The 23,788-nt window shown below is 38.6% G+C and overlaps 3 protein-coding genes across 4 annotated transcripts in view; 2 read left to right on the forward strand and 1 right to left on the reverse strand.

Annotated features, from left to right (window-relative positions):
* The first annotated feature begins 1,828 nt into the window (after positions 1-1,828).
* Positions 1,829-4,746, forward strand: LOC105736538 (adenylate cyclase type 10-like). Its single transcript, XM_086916554.1, has 12 exons — positions 1,829-2,184; positions 2,360-2,497; positions 2,562-2,773; positions 2,889-3,042; positions 3,137-3,219; positions 3,279-3,415; positions 3,514-3,713; positions 3,810-3,916; positions 3,985-4,109; positions 4,207-4,339; positions 4,410-4,553; positions 4,720-4,746. Exons 1-12 carry the CDS (start codon positions 1,947-1,949, stop codon positions 4,744-4,746), a joined length of 1,698 nt encoding a protein of 565 aa, XP_086772680.1. The 5' UTR covers positions 1,829-1,946.
* Positions 4,747-4,754: 8 nt separating this feature from the next.
* On the forward strand, positions 4,755-11,175 carry LOC100866235 (uncharacterized). The gene is made up of 16 exons (XM_086916556.1): positions 4,755-4,853; positions 4,932-5,206; positions 5,286-5,566; positions 5,662-6,042; positions 6,113-6,333; positions 6,439-6,589; positions 8,215-8,412; positions 8,502-8,699; positions 8,781-9,022; positions 9,127-9,392; positions 9,582-9,609; positions 9,703-9,883; positions 9,955-10,039; positions 10,111-10,207; positions 10,284-10,565; positions 10,627-11,175. Exons 1-16 carry the CDS (start codon positions 4,755-4,757, stop codon positions 10,780-10,782), a joined length of 3,141 nt encoding a protein of 1,046 aa, XP_086772682.1. The 3' UTR covers positions 10,783-11,175.
* Cda5 (Chitin deacetylase-like 5) overlaps positions 10,859-23,788 on the reverse strand; it is a 41,462-nt gene continuing 28,532 nt past the window's right edge. The window contains exons 4-17 of one of the 2 annotated variants that reach the window (XM_012491547.3): positions 22,581-22,679; positions 19,801-20,122; positions 19,482-19,537; positions 19,107-19,255; positions 18,803-18,975; positions 18,647-18,696; positions 17,970-18,101; positions 17,068-17,109; positions 15,981-16,174; positions 14,967-15,192; positions 13,053-13,182; positions 12,637-12,944; positions 12,339-12,537; positions 10,859-12,259 (exon numbers count right to left, since the gene is read on the reverse strand). In XM_012491547.3, coding sequence (XP_012347001.1) covers positions 12,095-12,259; positions 12,339-12,537; positions 12,637-12,944; positions 13,053-13,182; positions 14,967-15,192; positions 15,981-16,174; positions 17,068-17,109; positions 17,970-18,101; positions 18,647-18,696; positions 18,803-18,975; positions 19,107-19,255; positions 19,482-19,537; positions 19,801-20,122; positions 22,581-22,679 — 2,245 coding nt within the window. In that variant the 3' untranslated portion in view covers positions 10,859-12,094. Of the gene's footprint in view, positions 12,260-12,338; positions 12,538-12,636; positions 12,945-13,052; positions 13,183-13,843; positions 14,070-14,966; positions 15,193-15,980; positions 16,175-17,067; positions 17,110-17,969; positions 18,102-18,646; positions 18,697-18,802; positions 18,976-19,106; positions 19,256-19,481; positions 19,538-19,800; positions 20,123-22,580; positions 22,680-23,788 lie in introns of both variants that reach the window. The other variant, XM_012491546.3, reaches the window with a different exon arrangement.

Consider the following 23,788-nt stretch of genomic DNA (forward strand, 5'->3'; position numbering starts at 1 on the left):
CAACTCGATTCTTTTTGTTTTTTTTTCTTTTTTTTTTTACGTTCTTATATTCAATGACGTTACGTTATTTCTTCTTAACAATGTTTTGTTTTAACGTTAACCACGAGAACTCTTTATTCGATTTAACAATTTTGAGTTTTCAATTCTCTTTTTACCAACGAGAGAGATCCGTGAAAAGATATGCGATAAATTTCGAATCGATCGAAGGAAGACTCATTGATTCTCGCGCAAGAGAGTAACGAATGATTTTTCACACGCGCGCGCGCGCACACACAAAAGAAAGAAAGAAAGAAAAAAAGAAAAAAAAAGAAAAAAAAACTGCAAAAGATTTATATAAATAATATATAATATAATTCTGTATTTTTGCAAAAAAAAAAAAAGTGAAAAATTCCACTCAATGTGATTTGTAATAGTTGATTTTTGAGAAGGATGCGGTGATGGAACGATTGTTGTCAAGCTGAATTCGACAAATAGTTTCGATTTCGCCGCAAGGAGATAGGAATTTTTTTTTTTTTTGAGGAAAGGGAAAAAGACTGGAGAGTATACGAGAGAAACCGAAGAATTCTGTCCTGAATTACAGATCATTCCTCCCAATCGATATCTCGTGTGTATGTACATTTTCACAGCGTAGGACATCGCCATGACTTTGCAGCGGTAACACGATAAACACGTGGAACGATTCCATAGATTTTTATATTTTTAACAATGCAATTTGCAGGCGGGCGATCAATTCTATTGTTATAAAATATAAAAAAAAAAAAAAATCTATCGAATTGTACACATTGTTATATCCCGTTTACCATTACTGCGTAATATCGATAACCTGGCTTTTAATCGATTATTGGGACGGACGTATGTGATATATAATAGGATAGGGGCCAACAATTCTTGGTCCTCCTCTTATGTTTATTTGATTCTTACATATGTAAAAAGAGATGTATGTCCATGATTAATATTGTAAACAATTTATGCGTACGCGTTACATCACGATGTAAAGGGGTTTGTGAATGTTGGGTTTGTTTGTTATCATATAAGGGCTGGTTAATAATTGTTCCACAATACATTGCATTGAATGAATTTGAACACTTGTGTTCTTTTTTTTTTTTTTTTATACCCGGCCGTTCGTTCACTTCTTTCCTTTTCTTCTTCTTCTTCTTTCTTTTTTTTTCTAAATAAATAAATTCTCGAAAACCACGTTTCGAAGTTAAGAAGGTATACAGATAGATAGATAGATTTTATTATCTACGTTTTTTGCGTTCACGATCACGAGCGAACTGACGAAATTACATATATATTATTATTGACTTGCGCGATGCATAATTGCAAGCAAAATGATGTTTCAACATCCCTCTTTACTATATGTAATACGCAAAATACAAAAATTTATTTCTGCAATATTTACGTTTTTTCATTTACTTTCCTATCTTCGTTTCCTATCTCAAAAACCTTGATTCCACAATACAATGGGCGTTTAAGTTTTCGTTTAACTTTTTTCATTTTTCAGGTGAAGCATTCGATATACGATCAAGCTCGTGTCGGTATCGTGTCGAAACAAATGCTAATCGAATCGTTGGAATTTTTTTGTTCCGGATGTGGCCAAATAAATATTGAAATATTAAAATATAAGTAATCTTATTGAAAAGAATCTTGAACTTATTTATATTTCGTTTAAAGGATAAATAATAGAGTACAATGCCGTACGAGGTGTTGAAAACCGTGTGGACCCCAGATCTGGTCGGGCCGATATACAAAAAGGAGATCACCAACTTGCGAGAGGTTAATCTTTTTTTTTTTTTCAATCATCTTTGCGTAGTTTTATATATTTCCCTTTCTTTCTTTCTTTTTTTTTTTTTTTTTTTTTGGAAGAAGGGAAGGGAAAAATTGGATTAATTCGAGAAAATAATTAGGTGTTGAACACTCATCGACACGACACGTGCACTCGAACAATGGCGACTTTCGTCCCCGACGAGTTGATATACGAGAGCGACTTAACTAAGAAAAGTTTTCGCAAATTCAAGGCTGTAATAATGGTGATCGATATGTCGCAATTGTTCAATTTCTACAAAAGATTCACATGCGCGGAGAATGGCGGTAGTTACGGTTTCTTCTCTCTATTGAACGATTACATGAACGCCATAGTGGAAGAGATATATATTAACCATGGAGACGTGTTGAAATTTTCTCGTACGTTTTTATTCCAATTTGTATTTATATCAGAGAGAGAGAGAGAGAGAGAGAGAGAGAGAGAGAGAGAGAGAGAGAGAGAGAGAGAGAGAGAGAGAGAGAGAGAGAGATTATATTCAAAATGGTATAGAAAAAAAAAGAAAAAAAAAAATTAACATCTTTCATCGAAACGCAGACAACGAACTGCTAATCATGTGGAAAATAACAAGAACCGAGTTCATCGCAAGGATAATACGTCACGTGATTATGACCGCGGAAAGTATCCAAAAAACTATCGCCGCCCTAAAGAATGAGATAACTCCGCCCCCAAAATGTAACGAATAATAACGGAAATAAGGAATAGAGTAAAATTAGTAATCGATCGATCGTGTCGACAGTGTCTATCATAATCTCGATGGGAACTGCGGTATTTTCGGTGATCGGTGACGACAGGAGTCGAAATTTTGTAATTTGTGGTTCGTCGATCCAGGACATTAAGTATACAAGGAGAGTGTGTTTACCAGGCGATATCGTGTTGTGCGAGAGCGCTTGGGAATTTTGTGTCCCCAGTCATTACGAATACGTTCTCAAGGATGCGGACAACGTTAAGGTTGACGAGTAATAATAATTTTAGAGCGTTTACAGAGAATTTTTAATCATATTTTCTTGAGGAAAGATATGTTTAAATCTGGTGGGATGGATATATCGTTGTTGTCGCGCGTTAGATCATTAAAGTGCTCGAGGCACAAGAGGAAATTTTGATGGTGAGAGACATAGGGATCGAGGAGGATATCATAGAACTGAGTAAGTCGCCGTCGCACGTGTCAATATTATCCGACGTGTCCGTGGAACAAGAGATCAGAGCTACGCACTTTCGAAGTGAGCAAAATAACATAATAAAACGTGGATCGAGTTTCATTGGTGCGTAATGTAACAAATTATTTAAAGAGTTAACGACGATTTCGTTTCGTAGCAAGAATTTCCGTAGTGGACGCATTGCGAAGACGTATCGGAATATATCTGAGAAGTTACATGGTGGCAGCGGTGTTAACGCAGGTAAGAGGCCCTCCTCCCTCGTAAGAAAATTTTTCCATTCCGTGAAACTTGATTTTCAGATCGATAACGAACAATCGTTGGCACATTTGATAGAAATAAGAAATGTTACTGTTATCTGCGTCAGTACAATTCCTTATGATTGTACCGTTTTCGAGTTGATTTCTTTGACAGACGAAATATACAAAATTATTCAAAAGTATGTACCTTCGCTCGAATATATGTGTATATATATGTGTGTGTATTGTTGAAATTGTTTCTTTGAAAATTGATAAAATTTTTGATATTTGATTGCAGTATAATTGAATCGTATTCTGGATATATGTGCCTCGTGAATTTATTCGAAAAGGATCCATCTTTTATTATTATATTCGGACTCAGGAATTTTGAAAATAATCAGAATAATATACTGAATGGAGTATTATCCGCATGCAAAATATTAAAAGAAGTGAAACATCTGATTGGTATTAAAGCAGTTCTTATTGGCATTTCGAGTGGTAATCTTTCAAATTTCTAATATTGCACTTTTAACGAATGGAACTCGAATCATCGAATTTAAAATTTTTTTCGCCTTTTTTTATATACATACACAGGTTTAGCATTCTGTGGAATAATTGGTCATATCGTTAGAAGGCAATTCATGGTTTTTGGTCACTGTGTCGACATGGCTGTTTCTTTGATGATGATTTCGTACGACAGGGTTCGTCTCACGAAATTTTTACAATAATTTATACATCTCTGCGAGATTCTGAAAGATATTTATCGTAGATATTTTGCGACTACAACGTTGTTTTAAAAAGTACTTTGAAAAAAGAGAGATTTCGCCGCCAAGGTATAAGGACGTTGAGAAAAATTGGAAAATACCAAATTTATGAGATCTTAGATGAGCCGTTGTAATGTTTCTTATTATTATTTCTTACGCTTCTAATTATTTATGTGACAAAAAGTTTAAATGTCTGTAATCTGTTTAAAATTTGGTTTTCATTTTAGAACAACCGAGGTATTGACGAGCTTGGAATATAAATATCCTCTTCTCGGTCGGTACAACGAGATAGAATTCTTTAAAGATCTTTTAGACGAGATAGGACTATCCGAACGACCTTATTCCGGGCTGGTTATCGAGGTATTCAACGAGAATATAAATTTGAACTGAGAAATGAAGATCGAGAGAATCATTCGAATTAATTATTCAGGGTAATGAAAGATCTGGTAAATCGAGGATCCTTGATGCTTATTCCACGATTGTTAAAAGCAGACAAATAAAATTGATTCAACTTCCTTTGCATCCATCTTTCGCGGAGAAATCTTATTCTGTGCTGTATCATATACTTCTTCAGGTAAACGAGACAAAATTTTGTTTCCCTCTTCGACGATTCGTGATTGAAAAATGATTCCTTTTTTCTTTTTTTTTTTTTTGTTTTTTCATCTAGATGTTCGATGCTGAAACTTGTATTACTATAAACGATCGTGAAAAAGTTTTAATAAAATATCTGTCCGAAATAGTGGAACCTGAAGATTTATGTTACCTGAACTATGTTATGAGGGTACAATTTCCTCAAACAAGTACTTTTCGTGAAGAGACCGATTGGCAACGTTACAAAAAGATGATCGATATCTTTGAGAAAATAATAAACGAGGTTATATTAAATATATAGTTATATAAGGTGATCTGTAAATTTTCCATTTCGATTTTATTTATTTATTCCTTTTTTCAGATTGTTGGTTATGTGTGCATCCTTTTAGATGATGTGCAGTATATGGATCTGTTTTCCTGGCAATTTTTATCCTCTATTTTGAGTAATAAACACATAGTTGTAGCTATGACGATGCTGGAACCCGTTTCGTGGGATGTTTTAACCCAAATCGAAACCGGGATTAGCCAAGAGAAAAGGTTAAAGATTAAGTCGTTGAATTCTTTAAACGGTGAATATTTGACAGCATTTGCCTGCCAATTTTTAAACGTTATCGGAATTCCTGAAACCCTGGAAAGGTGAAAAAATCTATTATTAATTTTCTTCCATTATCCAAACATTATCAACGTGAACGTATCGGTGTATTTGACTATTTAGAATCCTTAGCCAACATAGTAAAAATGGGATTGGTTGGTGCGAAGCGTTCTTAATATCAATTTTGCAAGTAAAAGCGTTAGAAATTATCTCGATATCTCCAAAGGAAGTAAAAAAATATAATCTCGTTTTCCCAAATCCATCGTACTTATCAAAAATTCCCGTGTATTTAACGCCCGAGGAATTGGCACCACCGTTACAATGGATGCAAATGACCACGTTGAACGTGTGCGTGCCGTCAAGAAAATCGAAAAGTATCGTCGAAGTTAACCGAGATGTTATAGGTGATTTCGAGTCATTCTTTTATCAATTTCACTTTCAAATCCTTCGAAATTATTGACTATAAAATAAATTTAACGATCAACGAGATTCGTTTTAGGCTTGAGAATCGATATATATAACAGAATGAACTCGTATGAGCAAGATTTTATCAAGTGTGCCGCAGCATTGGGTAATATTTTTCATCGCAGTGTGTTAAGTAACGTGATAAGTAATTCTACACCTCTATACACGTCGAAAGGAAAGTATCGATTGATTGAAAACAGAGTTGGTAATTATTGTATCTTTATCATTATAATTACGTATTACCGTTGTTATTCTTCTATTTCAGCCGTGGCAGAAATGATAAGGTTAAGGATCTTGGAGTGTGCCATGATCCAAAGGAAATATTTTACGAGTATGACGGTATATCACGCGTTTAAAAAGCGTAAAACTTTCAGCAACATGCACCATTTGGTGTATTGCAATTGTATTCGGATCCGTTAGTTGTCTCGAAACGCGGCATAATTTTTAATCGACGTGAATTTTGAGAATATATTTTTTCATTACAGGGCCAATAATAAAAGAAACGTTGCCGATGTATGCCGACTGCAGGATGTTAGAATTTACGATACCTTCTTATCGTAAATTTTTTTATGATATTCTCTCTTTACAGGAGAAAAACGAATATCATATAAAAGCTATAAACATTCTTGAACAAAATGCTAAAAAATGTAGCAGTTGTGGAAGAAGTCCATTTTTAATGCCATTGATAGAGAAAGAAGAGAAATTAGTTGAGTATTTAAAATAGTGTGTGTATAGTATATAGATTTTATTTTTAATATTTTTTTTTTTTTTAAATTATAAAAGAATAATAGTCAAATTTTATTTTTTCAAGGAAGAAAATATGTATAAAAACTATGTGCATAAAATTCCGGAAAGATTTGAACGTAGACGAAGTATCTTCGTAACGAAGGAAACTGACATCCGTAAAGAGAAACAGGATCGCTTAACTTCCATTCTACCGACGATATTTACCGACGATAACAGTAAAGATAAAATTATTCAATCTTGATATAATAAATCAGAAATTCTCTTCTTCATGTGTATTTAAATACACGTATTAGATGTATAGCGAAATCGAATTTTAATCCATGTATTTTACATTCATGTAATCCATTTCAATACATGGCAACTTGTATATTTTTACTATAACTATATTATATATATATATATATATATATTCATATTTCATATTTCATATTTTTATATTTTTTATTTTTTCCCTATTTTCAAGAAATTTTCCTTTTCTAAAGTTTCTCACTACAAAATATTTCCATTCAAATTCTTTTATAATACTTTTCAAATAAATATTTTTAAATATCATAAATTACTACTGTTTCTTCTTCTGTTCTTGCAAATTATCGTATTCTAACAATTCATCGCTCATAAATTATTAGAAATTGGTAAATAGAAAAATTTATGTATCAGTGGCGCCATCTCGCGTTTGGATTCCGGAAGCTTCGACTTGTTATTAGCAAAGCAGAATATGCAAGGAGGTATTCGTGACGTCACAGAGAAGGAAAGGAATATTGTGCAAGTAGGACAGAGAGTATCTCGCCATTTTGAAAACGCTAGATAGAAAGTTTATAAATTACTCGGTTTTTCACTAAAAATTTCTACATTTTTGAGCTCGTATTTTCAAGTTAGAACTTCAAACAAGTTTCTTGTTTAAATTTTAACAAGAAATTCATCGCAATTAATTATTTATCAACGATTATCGCACAGAATGTTTCAATCGCGAATCCCCGTTCCTCAATCGAGTAGTAAACAATCAATTTGTTCATTTGAACGATAGCAAAATTATGAATAAAATTTATACGCGAAAGTAGAGAAGAAAGTAATATTTCAAATGTGTATATTCATATTTGGAAATAAATCTTATAATAACGAGAAATTAAGGAAAAACGTACTGTGCGTTAATCGTGCTAAGCTGCACGTGACGCGTTAATCATTAATAAATAATTAATTAAAATGAATTTCTTGTTAAAATTTATACGAGAAATTTGTTCGATGTCCTAGCTTTGAGTAGCAAGTTTAAAAGTGTAGAAATTTTTATTAAAAAACGAGTAATTAATGAATTTTCCATGTAGCGTTCTCAAAGGGGCGGGACATATTCTCTATCTTTCTTGCACAATAGTGCTCTCTTTCTCTGTGACGTCACGAATACCTCCTTGCACATTCTGCTTTGCTAGTAACTAGTCGAAGCTTCCGGGATCCAAACGCGAGATGGCGCCACCGATACATAAATTTTTTTTATTCGCTTTCTTTGTCTAACTTACGAATGAAACGAGTAAAATAATTTTCTATATATCGCATCAAATTCTATATATATTTTTATATCTTTATATAAATTCATTTGCACGTATATTTCGTATATTTTTGTTTTATTTTATCGTATATATATATATATATGTACACAATTTAAAAAGATTAATTTCTGTGAATATAACAATATAACGATATATAAAACAGATAAATACATCGAATTAAAAAATTTTTACACGCCACTTTCTCTCAAATTTATAATCATAAAATAATAAAATTCGATAATAAATTATCAAATGGATGGATATTTGTTCAAATATTCTCTAATGTAATCCTCTCTCTTTAGTGGAAGATGTTACTTCTCGAGAGGATGAACAATTGACTGTTCTTAAAAAAGTAAAAGAAGTGAATTCATTCGGTATAACATTCGACTCATTGGACGAAATAATGAAATCTTTCAGCTACATGGACAATCGTAGCTGCACGTGCATGGAAGTATTAAATTATGTTTTCTGGCAGATTAGTCAACACATATTTCCAATCAGTAATTCGGGATTCAATTTTCTCATGACGACCCGTTTCTTCGATAATTGTAACAATTATATATATATATAAAAAGATCTTACTTTTCAGAGGATATTCAACAAGAAATGTTTATAAAGTTCACAATGCAGTATAGTGCAGGCCTGATTGAAACTGGACAATGCTTGTACGCGATTAAATTTCTCATGAATATAAACGACTATTTCAATGAAAAGGAAAAGGAAAAGGAAAAGAAAAAGGAAAACGATCAATATATATCTTTTAAAGAGCAATGGTTAATTTTAATAGGTAAATTCTCCCCGCATATATAATAAACAAATTGACGATCTTCGAGTTGAAATATGGACGGTCGAATATGCTTGTTCCAAGGGGACGCCTACGTTGCGTATGGAAATTATTCCGAAGCGAAGAAATATTATACCGAGGCGGTGATATTGAAAACCGAGATTCCGCAAAATGTTAGAATGCTTTGTTACAATATTCTAATCGAGAAATTACGATACATGATAAAAGGTATTTATAAGATTTTCTTCAAAAATGAAGAATCGTCCTTAGACGACGAGACGATAGGATTAGCTATCGCTTTGCAACGATTGTCTATGATTTCAATGGTACGTATTATTTACGTTGTATCGTGAAAAATAATTTTAATTTCTCCCCCCTCCCCCCCGCTCCCCCAATTCAAGTACATAACATGGTTATATAAAATTTTTAGTTTCAGAGCGAAAAGAAATTTGCGAATCTCACTATTTTGCAAAGTATTCGTATGATATTTAAAAATTCGAGCACTTTCCTAGAGAAAGGAAAGATCTATCTATGCGCCGTAGACATTTTTCGTCAGCTCAACGATATCGGGATGATAAATGATGTAGAAGAAATGATATTAGTGGTTATTAGAAATAAAACCGCACTGGCTGGTTGGACAAAACCCGAGGAAATTATTATTCTAGTGAAAATCTATAAAATGATGTACGAGCATAGGTAATTAATTTAATTGATTATTTGAATTTTTCGTAGAGAGAGAGAGAGAGAGAGAGAAAAAGTTGGGCAAATTATTTATTTGATGATCGATGAAAGAATATTGCAGGCTAAATTCAACGAAGGTATAGAAATTGGGATAATAATCTGTAAGATATGTAATTATATAAACTTAACTCAAATAAAGTTCAGCATTCTACCGTCATTGATAAAAATTATGGTAAAATATCGTCGTACATAATATATTTCCCAAACAAATGTGAATTATCTTTGTGTAAAAAATCGGGGGGAAAAAAATTTAATATTGTTTCAGGTTTGGAAGAAGTATATAAACGAGGCTGTCGACCTGTTATCCGAATTGTATTACAGCTCCGAAGAGGACGTAGATTATTCCGCTCTCACGTGGTATTACGCCCTTTGCCTGGAATTTTTATTGGACGCCTCTATGAATTTAGAAAGTTACAGCAGTTGCAACAAGTTTTATACCTTTATAAGTGAGCATCATTTTACACACTGCTTCCCGATCGTTATCGAAATCTTCTTCCCTCCCTGCTTTCTTTCTCAGACACCAAGTTGAAAACTTGCGTAGCACGAGATCCGACAAGTCTGTTGCATCTGAACAATGCTCTACTTATCTGGCAATTAAGAATGTGAGTAATAAAACTGAGAGTGAGAGTAATATTCGGCCAATATATTACAATATATTTATTTATTTGTACAGGAACGTACCGGTGAATAGCGAACTTGTGAAAAATGTCGAACTGTATTTGGGGGATGTCACGTGTTACGATTTTTCAAAATTGTATTGTTCCATCAAGGTATCAAGGACCTTGAATCGAACTCGAATTATACAAATTGTATAATAATTTTTTTTTTAACACGTTAACGTCGCAGGGCCTCGAGTCTTATTTGCTAATATTATACCGGCGGCTCGATATTCCGCAATCGTACGACCTCTTCGAACGAACGTATTACGCGAAAAAGATCATCAAGTATCTTCACAACATGAGCTTCTATTTCCCGTTCATCAAACCGTTCATATATTTCCTCGAATCCTACATGAGACTTCTCCGTGGCCGAAAATCGACGTCGCAAGCTTGCATGACGAGGGCGGAAAAATACGCCATCGCCCAAGGAAACAAAATGGTTGTCGCGTGGATTGAACAGAACAAAAGGGTAAGCTGATATAAAAATAATCGATCCTATCTTCGTTTACAATCGACCGATTATTACGCAGACTTGGGAAGTGGATTTCTTTAACAACATGGCGGAGTATTGGGTGGAATTCGTGGCAACCTCGGAAGGTATTCTATGGCAAGAGATCCATTTGCTCAAGCCGATCGCTTGGTCCACTATATTGTACCCGTATCCACATCCCAGGTATAATTATTGACCGATCTTTCGATTCTTGTCCCGCGATAATCGCGAGGAAGAGGAAGAGGATAACGGTGAAATGAGAAGACAAGGGATTGTAGCGAAATATTTATTGATTTAAGGAAGGCGTATTACAGTTTCAGGTTCTAAAAAAAAAAAAAAAAAAAAAACATATACACGACGATCCCCTCGCGTGTACACGATAATTCGTTTAAAGCGAACACTCGTTGTCTCAAGGTTCGTTTCTCTCGTCCTCCGCGCGTACCTTGAACCTCCAGATCGATTTTAGGAAACCTCTCTCGCGACCGACGATACCAGTTTTGCGTTTACGTTTCTACATCCACGATATTTACTTTGTAATTAATTAATTCGTCTATCGGCCGAGTACGCCAAGGATTCCAGCTGAACGGGATCGAGGAGAGAAAGTAGAAAAAAGAAAAAAAAAAGGGGGGAAGAAGAATAGAAAAGAAAGGAGCACGCGGAAGAAGAAGATAATCACGAATAATTGGTCCGATTTGAGCATAAAGTATCGACCAACTTCTCGAGTTCCACGAGTTGTACTAGCACAATCCTGTCAATCTCGCATCACATTGATAGAAATAGAAAAAAGAGAAAAAAGCGAAGACAAGAAATATCATTGTCAACGTGTACAAATACAGTTAATTAATCTGTTGCGTTAATGTCCGATACATCTGTTTTTGTTGATTGAAAAAAGAAAAAAAATCTTTACAAAACGCTCCGTTCGATCTTTTATTTATTTTGTCGCCGAATAACGAAAAACTACAAGAAATTTTAATCGATTTATCGATACGCAACGAAGTTTGAAAAAGGCTTCCGGCGTATATTAATATAATATACGACAAGCACACTGGAGATTTTGCTGGAATTTTCTTTCTCGTTTACCGATCGGGACGCGTGTTCGTTTCGAAGGAAAGGAAAGGAAAAGAAAAGAAGAAAGAAAAAGAAAAAGACGAACGAACGAACGAACGCGTTTCTTCCTACTGTGCATGCGCGTAAGCAAGTTTATAGGTTGTTCCATCGCGTGGCGCTCTCGTTCCTTCGCGATTTCTTTCCTACGGAAAAGAAGGGGAACAGCGTTGGTTGGGCGTGGTTGGCTTTTCTTTCTTTCTTTCGAGTTTCGTTCGATCTCGTTGGCGTACTCGAGCTGGATATACGTTTCGTTTGGCTCGAAGTGAAGAGAAATAAGGGGCGGGATTTGAATCGAATGAGTCGCTGTGAAAAATATCACGAATCTCCTCCTCGGTTGGCGCTGCTACGCTTCACTCCGGCTGGGTGGACCTCGATCGCACGGATCCCTCTTTCCCCTCTCTTCATTCGTGCGCATCGACGTCGTTGTCGATGCGACTGCTTCGTATCCCGGTTTTGCCCGTCCACGGATAGATGTCAGGACACGTTTGGCAAGTCTTCATGTACCTCACCCCGCTCTTGTGCCAAAGATTGCACACCTTCGGATTGTTGCACTTCTTCGGCCGGTCCTATCGATCCAAAAGATGATAAATCCAACGGATCTCCTCTGTCTCTCTTTAATGGATACAAAGATATATATCGGCGTACCGGATAGTTACATCCAAACGGTTCAAACGTGTGCAACAGGGGCAAAGGCGTAGGATTCCTCACCCATTGGATCGCCTGCCAATTCGTCACGATCCACACATCGTCCATCGCTACTATCGTGTCCAGGAACGAAATGAAACCCTCTTTGTGGTGGGGCTGGGTGAACCATGCCGCGTGATAGAACAATCCGAACGGCGCTCTGAAAATTATTTATCCCTTAATTATATCGTACCCGCTCTATCGATTCTTCTAGAGCTTCGAATCGAAACAATCCAAAAAATGGACGAGCAAAACTTACCTGTTGGTCGTGTAATGTCTCTCGAAATTCTTGATCAGCATCTTGTAAACACCATCGGCCGTGGGCGGGTTGCTGCACGCGTCTCCCATCGAGCACCTACCCCCGTTCAGATCCTGCCACATCACCATAGGAACTTCCCACAAGCCTGGATAAGACCTGGTGGGGCAGGGAGGTATCATGCAGTCGTGGAACAGCTTGTAGTCCAAGGTGTAGGGCCAGCTGGGCGGTCGGTTCTCGTAAATCGGCATCGACGAGTCGTACGTGAAGTTCGTGTCCCACAACATTTTGAACATGTTGTTCCCCCCGACCTGTTACGATTCCAGACAGATATTTTTTTTAATCTTGGAGAATCGATCGGATTTTTGACCGCTATTATCATCTTATACGAACGAGTAACGAACGAGTGAAAATATTACCGACAAGAATGGGGCCCTCATTCCTCTCACGTCTTCCAGCTTCACGCCTCCATAAGCCGAGAGGATTTCACGTTGTCCCGCAACCTCTCGCGCCCACTTTCGCTGAGAGAACTGCTCGCCGAAACTGTGCCTGTTTCCAGGGGGAGGGGAGGGGATTTTTATCGAGGTCCGTCGATCATTCGATATTCGAAAAAGGGGACACGCGATCGCAGGCTGGCAATCCAAGAAATTCGATCGACCGGTCCACAAGTTTTTTTTCGAAATCGTGGAAAAATAATTTTGTAGAGAGGATACGAAACCAATCTTATCTTTTTCTCGCTTGTTTGTTTATTTATTTGTTCGTTCGTTTGTTTGTTTGTTTGTTTGTTGGGAAACCGGTTCTCGATCCGTTTTCCTGCATTCTAACCCGCGTCGATGCGCGAAAGCAGTAAATATCTTCCCGAATTAAGCGTGGCAAGTTGATATCTCGACTAATCAAGCTGGCATTAGTTAACTTCTAACAAGATGCAGAGCGTGAAAACGAGACAATTGAACACAAGCTGCTCAATGATAATGATTAATTAAATGATTAATGCTTCTCCTTTAAAATGCTCGATCGATCGAGTATCCTTCGAGAGTGAGATCTTTTTTTCTCTATCGTGTGTAAACAAATAAGAAAGAGAAAAAGCTTTACTTCGGGAAGGGTACACGAAGGGGGAGTGTCGAGTGGAAAATTTTGGTTCGTTCATCTTTCTTTCTTCTTCTTCTTCTTTTTTTTTTTTTTTCCCCAGCAGATAGGATGATGTACTTACGAGACCGTGTGGGAGGCAATCTCATGACCGGCCGCGTAGAGATTTTGAACTTGGCTGTAGTCGGTCCACTCGTGGGAGACGTAGAACGTGGCCGAGATGGGGCAACCGTTCGGATTTTTCCTCCCTTTCTCGAACAGATCGGCGTACAGGCCCTTGTTCAAATCGTTCACGGAATCGTCGAACGTCAGGAGAACGATTTGCGGTATCTCCTCCGGAAGGTAGTCACCTATTTTTTTCTTTTTCTCGAGGAGAGGGAGGTGGGGACGAAAGGAAGGACGTGTCCCGTGTATATCGACGACGACGTTGCATTTGTATTGTATTTTGTTCGAAGGATAATCGTGTCGTGCAATCGACATAAACGTGGCGTTCACGACGAGTGTTTTGAAAGTGTGATGGGAATTGCGAGGAATGATCGAGTGATGCGAACAGAAAGAACGAGAGAGAGAGAGAGAGAGAGAGAGAGAAGAAAGAAAAGTTAGTATGCGTCATTAGTGCAGGGCACAGGCGGTGAAACTGTGCCGTCGTTCATCTCCGATCGCCACCCGTTTCACCACCCGTGAACGTCGCCATTTATCGTTTCATCGCGATCCTCCACGATCCTCTAATTGGCCGGGCGTAACGAGTGGGATCCAAGCCGGCCAATTTGTTCCGGAGAGACGCGCTATCTTGACCAACGGCCATCTATCGAGGGAGGACGGAATGGAAAGAATCCTCGCATCGTTGAAACGAAACAATAAAAAACGATACGATTCGCGTTTCCTTCGCGCGTCGTTGATTTTTGATGGAAGAAATTCCGCGGCCTGGTTCGTCCACTCGGCTTCGAGGATTAGAGGATCGTGGATGGATGGAAAAAGCGGTTTTTCCCAAATCGATTAGAACGTTGCTCGAGATAGAACGATTTCTAAATCGAAGAGATGAACGCGCGGGCGATGAACCATGTGTATTGGCGCGAGCGATACCGAATTAGCGAATGGAAGCGAGATTTACTTGATCCCGATAATAAAATTCGAATTATTATTATTATTAGAGCGATGAAGAAGCGATGTTTTCGAACTACTATTTCTTTTCTTTTCTTTTCTTTTCTTTTCTTTTTTTTCTTGCGCATCCCGTTTGCACAACTTACGAGATTGTGTGCGATGCCATTTCGTGGCCGTCCACGTAAAGGTTTTGCACCTGGCTATAATCGGTCCACTCGTGCGAAACGTAGAACGTGGCCGTGATCGGACAACCGTTCGGATTTTTACGGCCGTTTTCGAATAGATCGGTGTACAATGGTTTGTTCAGGTCGTTCACGGCGTCGTCGAACGTCAGAAGAACGATCTGCGGCGTCTGTTCGACCGGGATTCCACCTGAGTATACACGACATTATACACGTGGAGGGTTCACAAGGGCTCGATTCGTGAATCGATTCGAAATTCTAGCCTAGCTAGAAAATTAACAATTTTTTTTAATTCTTCTTCTAAAAAAAAAAAAAATGATCGATCCTTCCCATACAATTCACGCGACGCACATTTACATTTATATTTATTCAGAAATATAATCTGTGAATCATCTCCGCGTAGCGTAGGAAGAGAGGACGACTCTGGCAGATTTTCTTCCGAATGATTTATGTACGTACGGTTGCACAATCATTATCCCAGACCTATCACCGTGCCGCGGGCAAAATATTATTATCGCGATCCGGACGCGCTTTTAAGTTAAATAAACCCGCGACGTATCTTATATTATATACGAATATCGAATCGAATATATATATATACGCCCGATGCGTATCGATAATGGGATCGATGTGCCTAGATCCTCCTTCGGATTCACGTCACGCGGCGAGCTTTCGATTTCGAATGTCGGAATCGAGAGCGTTGCACGTGCGAAATTACGAGCGGAGCGAGGCGGATCTGTTTCACTTTCGAGCGGTTATGCGTGTAACGTTAGAATCGGAGAAAGTCGGTTGGGTGGCTGCTAAATCGATCGGCTAAACTTAACATTCGCGGCCGCTTGCGTCTCACACACACGCGCGCGCATATAGCCGTCGTATCGTTTTCGAGTAAACACATCGATCCGACTTTTCCGCGTTCAACAACCCTCTCCTCCTCTTCGAATCGAAATGGAATTATCGTGATGGATTCGGCCGGCTTACCTGGAATGTCGGCACCGCCGCAGCTGCAATCAGGAAGAAGGCAAACGTCCTTGCGACACTTGGCCGCCGGTTTGTCGACCTGAGGGGTCGGATAAATCGGCGCCGGCCTCGATGGAGGATACCTGTAGATGTCGACGAACTCTTGCGCTTTCGACACGATCTCGGTCGATGGTTTCAAGGTTGGCCGCGATCGTCTGAAGAAGATCGAATTTCGTTACGGTTTCGAGAAAGAGCGACGCGTCGTTTTCCGGTTGTTTTCGAGGGGGGGGAAGAAAAAGAAAATATCGCGTTGTTGTCGCCGCCGATTTCGTGATTTCACTTTTTTCCCGACCGAATGAATTACGATCGATAATTATTATTATCGATCCATCGATTGAAACCTGATTAATTCCTTTCCTTTTCTTTCGTCGCGATTCTTTCCTTCTCTTTCCCCCTCCCCGCCTCCCCCCCCCCGCCCATCCCCTGTTAATTTTTTCATTATCGCGTAGTAATTTTAACGGCAGCTTGTACAACTTGTTAACATACACGCGATTAACTTTCTAGTTACATTAATTCGATGCAGCCACCTCGTTCGTTCACCTTCGACGCAACGAGACGCACGACATTGGAGCTAACGGATCTCGGATGTTGTTTTTTTTTTTTTTTTTTTTTTTTACGAGCTAACCGGATCGGATATTTCGCCGTTAATTCCTCTACTCATCGTCTCGCGCGATTATTGACGTTGGCGTTTCACGGACAATTTGTCGATTAATTGGAAAATTACACGACGATGTCGATCCCTCGTATCGCAAACAAATGACGAGACAACAAACTTCACTTTCTAACTACAACGTTTTTCACAACGTTACGTACAAGCGTAAAGATTATATGTACACGTTATATACAAAGCGTAAAATTGTACAACAGTGTACAAAAAAAGGAAAAAAAAAAAAAAAGGAACAAAAAAAACACTTCGGCACCGACAACGCGTTTAATAAATCACACGCGATTTCGAGATCGACGTGTAACGCTAATTTCGTCGAGGAACAAACCGGAAAACAAACGGAAAACAAATGATTGAAAATCGATTCTCGATCGAGAAACTTACGGTGGTGCCGTGCCACGATGGACCTGTTGCGGGCGACCTCGGCTGAAAGCAAAAAGGAGATAAAAAAAAAACAAAAAAGGATTGAATAGAACGTGGATAATAGAAATCGAGGAGGAGCCTCTCGAGAGAGGCTGTGGAAAAAAGAGATTGAAAAATGGACGATGTTTCCGGCGGTGCACAAAAGGAAAATGTTCGACTGCCGGGAGAGAAAGCGAGCGTTTCGTTTAACGGAATATACAGAAAGGCGAAATCGGGTCTTGGTCGATGGAGACGTTACAAGGCCATTTCCTTCGCTCCTCTTTCTACGGAAATCGAAAGAAATCAAGTGTACAAACAGAATAATAAAGATCGAAGATGCCAATCGAGGATGATGCTAATCGTAATCTGACATTGTACAGATATATTATACCACCCACACATACACGCGCGTATATATATATATATATATATTTTGCAACGAAAAAAAAAAAAAAAAAAAATCTTAATTGGACTCGTCGTTCCCACGAGAAACTGACAGTAAGTAATATTATAGCGTATTCGATCTCGCGTACGATCCATCTAAACCACCACTTTCACGAGCAGTTGCGCGCCCAGCGCATAACAAAAGTGAACGCGTACTCACGCGTATTGCTCTCGAATTTTTATCTCTTATCGTTATTCTTATATCGTATCCAATCTTTTAAACATTTTTAAACGCAATGTTTCAACACAATCGATATATATATATATACGCGATCGAAGAAAGCGTGAAACAAGGATTCGGTAACACGATTTACTCGCATTTGGAAATAATATCGATCGGTGATTTTTTTTTTTTTTTTTTTTTTTCAACTCCATTTCGCTTTTGGTTGCATAATTGGGGGGGGAGGGAAGAAAAAAGTGGGCAACGGCGGGTACTGTACCTGGGTGCGTTGACCGTGTAAGGCCTGTTGGTGGTGGTCGGAAGCTGCGTGGTCGTGGTCAACGGGATGAACGTGTCTACGATGGCGTTTGGAGTAGTCACGTGGACAACTGGATGGCTGATCACGTTCGGCCTGCGGACACGCGACGCGTTTAATTGATCGAAATTTCTTTCGAATACCCGGGCAATGAAAGTAGTACAAAGTATCTCGTCATTTTTTTTTTTTTCTTTTCTTCGTTGCTCGCCATTTAGAAAGGAAATTTAGAATAAAATATTTAGGAAAACATTCGCGTGTTAAAGGAATTTAGAAATAAATCGGGTCACCGAGACCAGCTCACCGAGCGAGTGTATGGCGAACAGCGTATCCGTGACTATTTTTAATGATTAGATAGATAGATAGATAATCCAATCTGTTTACGTAAGCACGATTTTCGCTCGACTTCCCGGAATATCAGTCGATGGATGGACGGCAAATAAATCAACGTAAGAACGTTGGTGGATATCATCTTTCGCTTCTCAAGACGAGCGCAATTACAACAAGAATAGGTATGACATCTCGATGAAAGCTCGTGGTTAGGAGTCGAACGATCGCAACGATCGTAATTTTCTCGCCTCGATTGATTGTTCGAGCAACGGATTTCCGTTGGAATTTTCGATCAACGAGAGGAATTTTCTCACCTGAACGACTGGCCTTCGGTAATGCGGAACTTGTTCTTGTTGAGCTGAGCCTGGGAGCCGCGGTTCGAGAAAACAGAAAAACAACAGTTTTGATTCGCGCCGATACGCGCTCCAGTTCTCCTTTCTAAAACCGCGGCAAAACACTTTCCATCCTACCTGATTCTCGTAGATATCGTAGTCCTGCACCGTCACGTCCTGGTTCAAATTGTACTTGTCCGCCTCGTTCACCGCCACCTTTTTCGGCTTTTGATACTGCTTCGCGTTCACCTCGCTGATCTTGACGCTCGGCTGGACGGGCACCGATTGATTCACCGTGTACTGGTTGTAATCTGTTCCCGGGCCGAACCATCGATCATTCGACGAAAAATTTATTACCTTTCCTCAAAAGCTATTATTTCGAGGGATTTCCCTCATTTAAATTTAACAAAGAGGCACGATCGTAACAACGCGGTTACTTTACCATCGTCCTTATAAATGGACACGTCGTCGTCGTAAATTGTGTAGTAAGGATAACTCTGGTCCGGGTCATTGTAGTACGATTTAGAGATGACAGGCGCCGCGGTGGACGCCAGGATCTTGGCCACCCTTGGAGACTCGGAGGATGGCGTCCTTTCAAACGAATCGTTATCAAACAGTGAGAAAGAGAGAGTTCTATCTGTCGTAACTAGAGCTATTTCGTGAGATAATCGGAGTGAAAAAGGGAAATAAAGAAAGGTAAAAAAAAAGATGGACGGTTACGTAAAGCGGCGGGGCAGCCGCCGAGAGAATTAAAGGAGCCCACGGCGAAAGAGAAATCGAGTAAAAAGGTCGTGGCGGTCCGATTTCAAACACGTACCTGTAATGGGCTTCCGTTTGGGCGCGCGTGCTCACCAGGCTCTCCTTCTCCCTTTCCTGCAACAGTTAGTCGAGAGATTAATTTCTCGCGGCAACGATTCACTCGTCTCTCGCGAAAACTCGTTCTCCACGCAACGTGGAGAGGCCGAAAAATAACGGAGAAATTGGGAAAATAGCGAGAGAGTTGTCCGAGTTCTCGTTTTTACGTCTGGCCTACGACGACTTTCCTGTTTGTTGGCCGATTGACGGCCAATTTATCTCGTCAAAAACGAATACTTCAAGTTTCTTCAAGTTTGGAAGAGAATTCGAAGCAAACTCACCGAGATCACGTTCCTTCTCAAACCATCCCTGTCCCTTTGAACCTGGCCGATCGTCGACGGTTGCCCCCTGTACACTCGTTGCTGCCTGTCGCTCTCCACTTCCGAGGCCGGCTCGTACTCGTCCTCGTGATAGTTGGTCCTCGCCTGTTGCCTCTGACGAATCTGCTTTTCGGTGATCTGCGCCACGGGGGACGGAGTGGTCGTTGCCGATTGCCTCTGAACCGTGCGCTGCTGAGCCTGCTGTTCGCGCCTCTGCTGTTGCGGCTCCCGGATCTGTTGCTGGGCCCGTTGCTGCTCCTCAAGGCTCTCGATCTTCGCCGATCTACGCGGTTTCGAGAAGAGAACAATTGCGACACGATTCATTTTCCTCCATCTTCTCTTCATCTTGGGATTTCGCAAATTCCAACAGTCGAACAAATCGAGCGAGGAATCGTTCGTTATTTCGAATTAAATTTCATTAAATTTGAATTATTCAAATTCATTCCTTTCTCTTGTAAATCTTTCTTGGATTGGCGAGGAAAATTATAGTAAGAAAATTACATTTCGAAAGATTGGAAAGGTTAAGCGATTCATTTTATAGACTTGGATATTTTTCTTTTTTTTTTTTTTTTTAGAAATCATCAGGAATCATTGGGAATTTCTTTCTTTGAAAAGTTTTCTTTTTAAGTCTACTTAAAAAAAAAGAAAAAATCACAAATCATATCCTTTATATAAAAAGGATATGAGACGGAAAGGAGACGGACGGTAATAAATAAAATTATTCATTATTGTTCGTCCGTGAGAAACGGAATGGCGGAGCGTATTTCTAACGTTAACGCGTCGATTCTTTTTTAATTACTGTATTTTATCAATCAGAAAATTGTTAAGTTAAAAATTTCGAATAACGCTTGAATAACATTTATTCGTAGCTATTACATAATCGATCCGTTTTTCACGCAACCACGATTTACGTTTACAATTATTATTATCGCCTTTCGAACGATAAATTATCGAAGTAACTTTATTCAACTCTTCAATTTTGCCCAGCCACGCTCGACATCCCCCCGTTCGTTTTCTTCGTTTCCTCGAATTACGAGGACACATCTTTGTCCCGTGACGATAACAGAGAGAATGAGAGAGAGAATTATCGATTGCAAGTTTTGTTCTCGAAACGAAACACGGAATGGCAAGGACGCCGATCAGGGCCCCGAGAAGGGAATAGAAAAAGTACAGCGGCGCACGGCAATTGAGAAATCGCTTCTTTCTCCCGATTACTCGCGCACGATACATTAATGAGCGAGCAACCTCGTTGCTTAACTTTTCCTTAGACACAAGGGAAGTCGTGTCTATTCCCGAGAAACATTGGAGAGAGTGGGGGAGGCTGGATTCATTGTGGTTATACAACTATAATTTCCCGGCTTTCCGCTTAATCCTTTCGGCAACGAGTTCCACTTGGACGGATGGACGAAGAGTTTAACCGTTTTCATTTCTGATCCAACTTTTCAGAAGAAAGAGGGGAGCGGGATGGAAGAAGTAAATATAGTAGAAATTAATCGAAAAAAGGAAAAGAGAGGGAAAAAAAAAAAAAAAAAGAAAAGTATGTGGCAATCGGCGAGGTGAAGGTGAGCATTCGTTATAGAATTTTAATGGCAAGCGGAACAGAGAGAGGGATAGAGGAGATCGAAGTTTATTGTTCCACTCTTGACGTCACTATCTCTATTTTCTCAACCGTGCTGTTATTCTCGCGTGCTGCAAGATCGTTGATTCGTGCAATGGTTTCGATAAGTGGAAAGAAAAAAAAGGAAAGAAAAAGAAAACAAGACCTATGCCTTTCTCGCATAGGTTTCTTTATTTCCTTCTCCTTCGTTTTTTCTTTCCCTCCAACTCTTACCACGCTCAGCTTTTCCTCTTGTCACGCCACGAACGCGGCGGTGAAGTTCGACGATTTGCTTGCGAAACGACGATGTCGATCGTGTTTCCAATTGTGCAATCGACGGACATCCGGCGATACAGATCGGAGGAGAAGGACGTTTTGCCTCTCGCTTAAATCGATTAGGTGCTCTTGGCTAATCGTTCATGGAAGAGGGAGAGGGAGATGTAGGAATGGATTGAAAAGATAAAGGATAAGTAGCAGGAACGATTAAAGGAAGGATTTTTTACGGAGATTGGGATTATTAACTTCTTAGGTTGCTCATTAAATTTATTTATTATAAAATTTGATTAAAGACTAGGATTAGATATCCTATTATAAAATTAATTTAAGATATTAAATAATTAAAATTAAATAATATGGCGGCTTTTTATATCCAATTAGAGAGATTTGTTAATTAATTTGATAATCCACGATAAGAAATACTTAAATTATTAACTTGTGTATTGTTGTTTAAATAATTTAAATAAATTTAAATTAATGATATTTTATAAAATATAAATTCAAATCAAAATGCAGTATATTTAAGATTAAAAATGAATTTCAATAAATTAAATTTTTGGATAATTTATTTTAATATGAATTTGAAAGAGGATTAATTTAAAAATAAATTAAAATAATTATTTTAATTGAAGATAGTTCTAAAGAGTGTACAAATCGCCCGTCAATTTCATTTAAGTTGAAATAACATGGTAAACATAGTAAGAGTACTGGAAAGTGTTTTTAGAAAAAAAAAAAAAAAAATAATAAAAATTTTAGTTTAATAAAAATATTTCTTTAACGAATCGAATATTATTATTATTACGTTTCGAACGATAAAATTATATATTTAATAAGTTTGTTAAATTTTTAAAACGAGTCGAAAACTCACCTTTCCAACAGCGGATCTTCTTCCTCGGCTTCCTTAACGGGAGATCCGCCTTCGGGGCAACCTACGTTACGCGGCCAATCGCACGTCTGCAACTCGTGGCTGTGAAAAAAGAAGAAGACAACGCACGATTTTCCTTCGATTCGAAAATAATCGTTGAGATTAATCGTTTATGGAAATCGCGTATATAATAATTCGCACGCATTTTTTTTTTTCTTCGATTTGGAATCCCGTCTACAAAGTAAGTTTTACTTTAGAGCATCCTTAATTGGACACGGTATTAGCATCGCGTGTCTTAGGGCAGGTAGGCCGGTTTTACGGCGAACTCGTTCGTACACGCTGTCGCGTTTCGAGAGGTGTGGCAAACCGATCTTTTCTCTTTTTTTTCTTTTCTTCCACGATTATGCGTACGGCCCCGTTTCACCCGTTCAATCGAAAGTGAACCAGGATCGTGCTTCCGTATTTTGAGAATTTAGAAGGAAAATTTGTCGATCGTCAACAATTAATTTTATAATTCGTGTGAACAATTGAAAAACATCATCCGTGTCCGAATCTTCCTCGTGTGTCTTTTATAAATTATCTGACCACCATGAATTATCATAACGCGTAGTGTTTTTTTTTTCAATCGGGGAACAAGTTTCTTCGACATCGTTTCATTTTTTAAATTCTTTGAATCGAGGGATATTGGCTCCGATTTTTCGATATTATACCCCCTTTTAATCGAGAGTTAAAAAGAAAATTTTCTCCTCGATATCGACACTGTTAAAAATTCAAATGTAAATTCTTGATCGAAGATGTGTTGCAACGGTTGATTGAAAAGATGACGCGTGACATAACTCGATGGAGGAAGGTTCGTTCTCACCCGTGAGAATCTTCGTGTTTTTTTCATCGTTTGTTAACGGCTCGCAAAACTGCTGTATAAAATATAGATGTGCGCGGTATTTAAAACCGATTTTTCGAAAACTTTCCAGAAAACGAATTCCTCTCGTTCTTATTCGTTGGATCCGGGGCAAGAAATAGAAATCTCTATCTCGCAATATACACACTCAGTGTTGGGAATATGGGAGAGCACATCCATTAGGCCTGTCTATATCTGGCATGACAATACCGCGTTTCGATCCCGCCATTATTCGGCCGCGCTACTACTAATCTCTGCCCATATCGGTCGATCGGGATCATTTCCACGTTCCTGCCGTTCCTTCTTCGCCAAC

This window comes from Apis florea, unplaced genomic scaffold (assembly GCF_048593485.1).
Source record: "Apis florea isolate Af1SG1 unplaced genomic scaffold, ASM4859348v1 contig_3802_pilon, whole genome shotgun sequence".
Taxonomy (NCBI): Eukaryota; Metazoa; Arthropoda; class Insecta; order Hymenoptera; family Apidae; genus Apis; species Apis florea.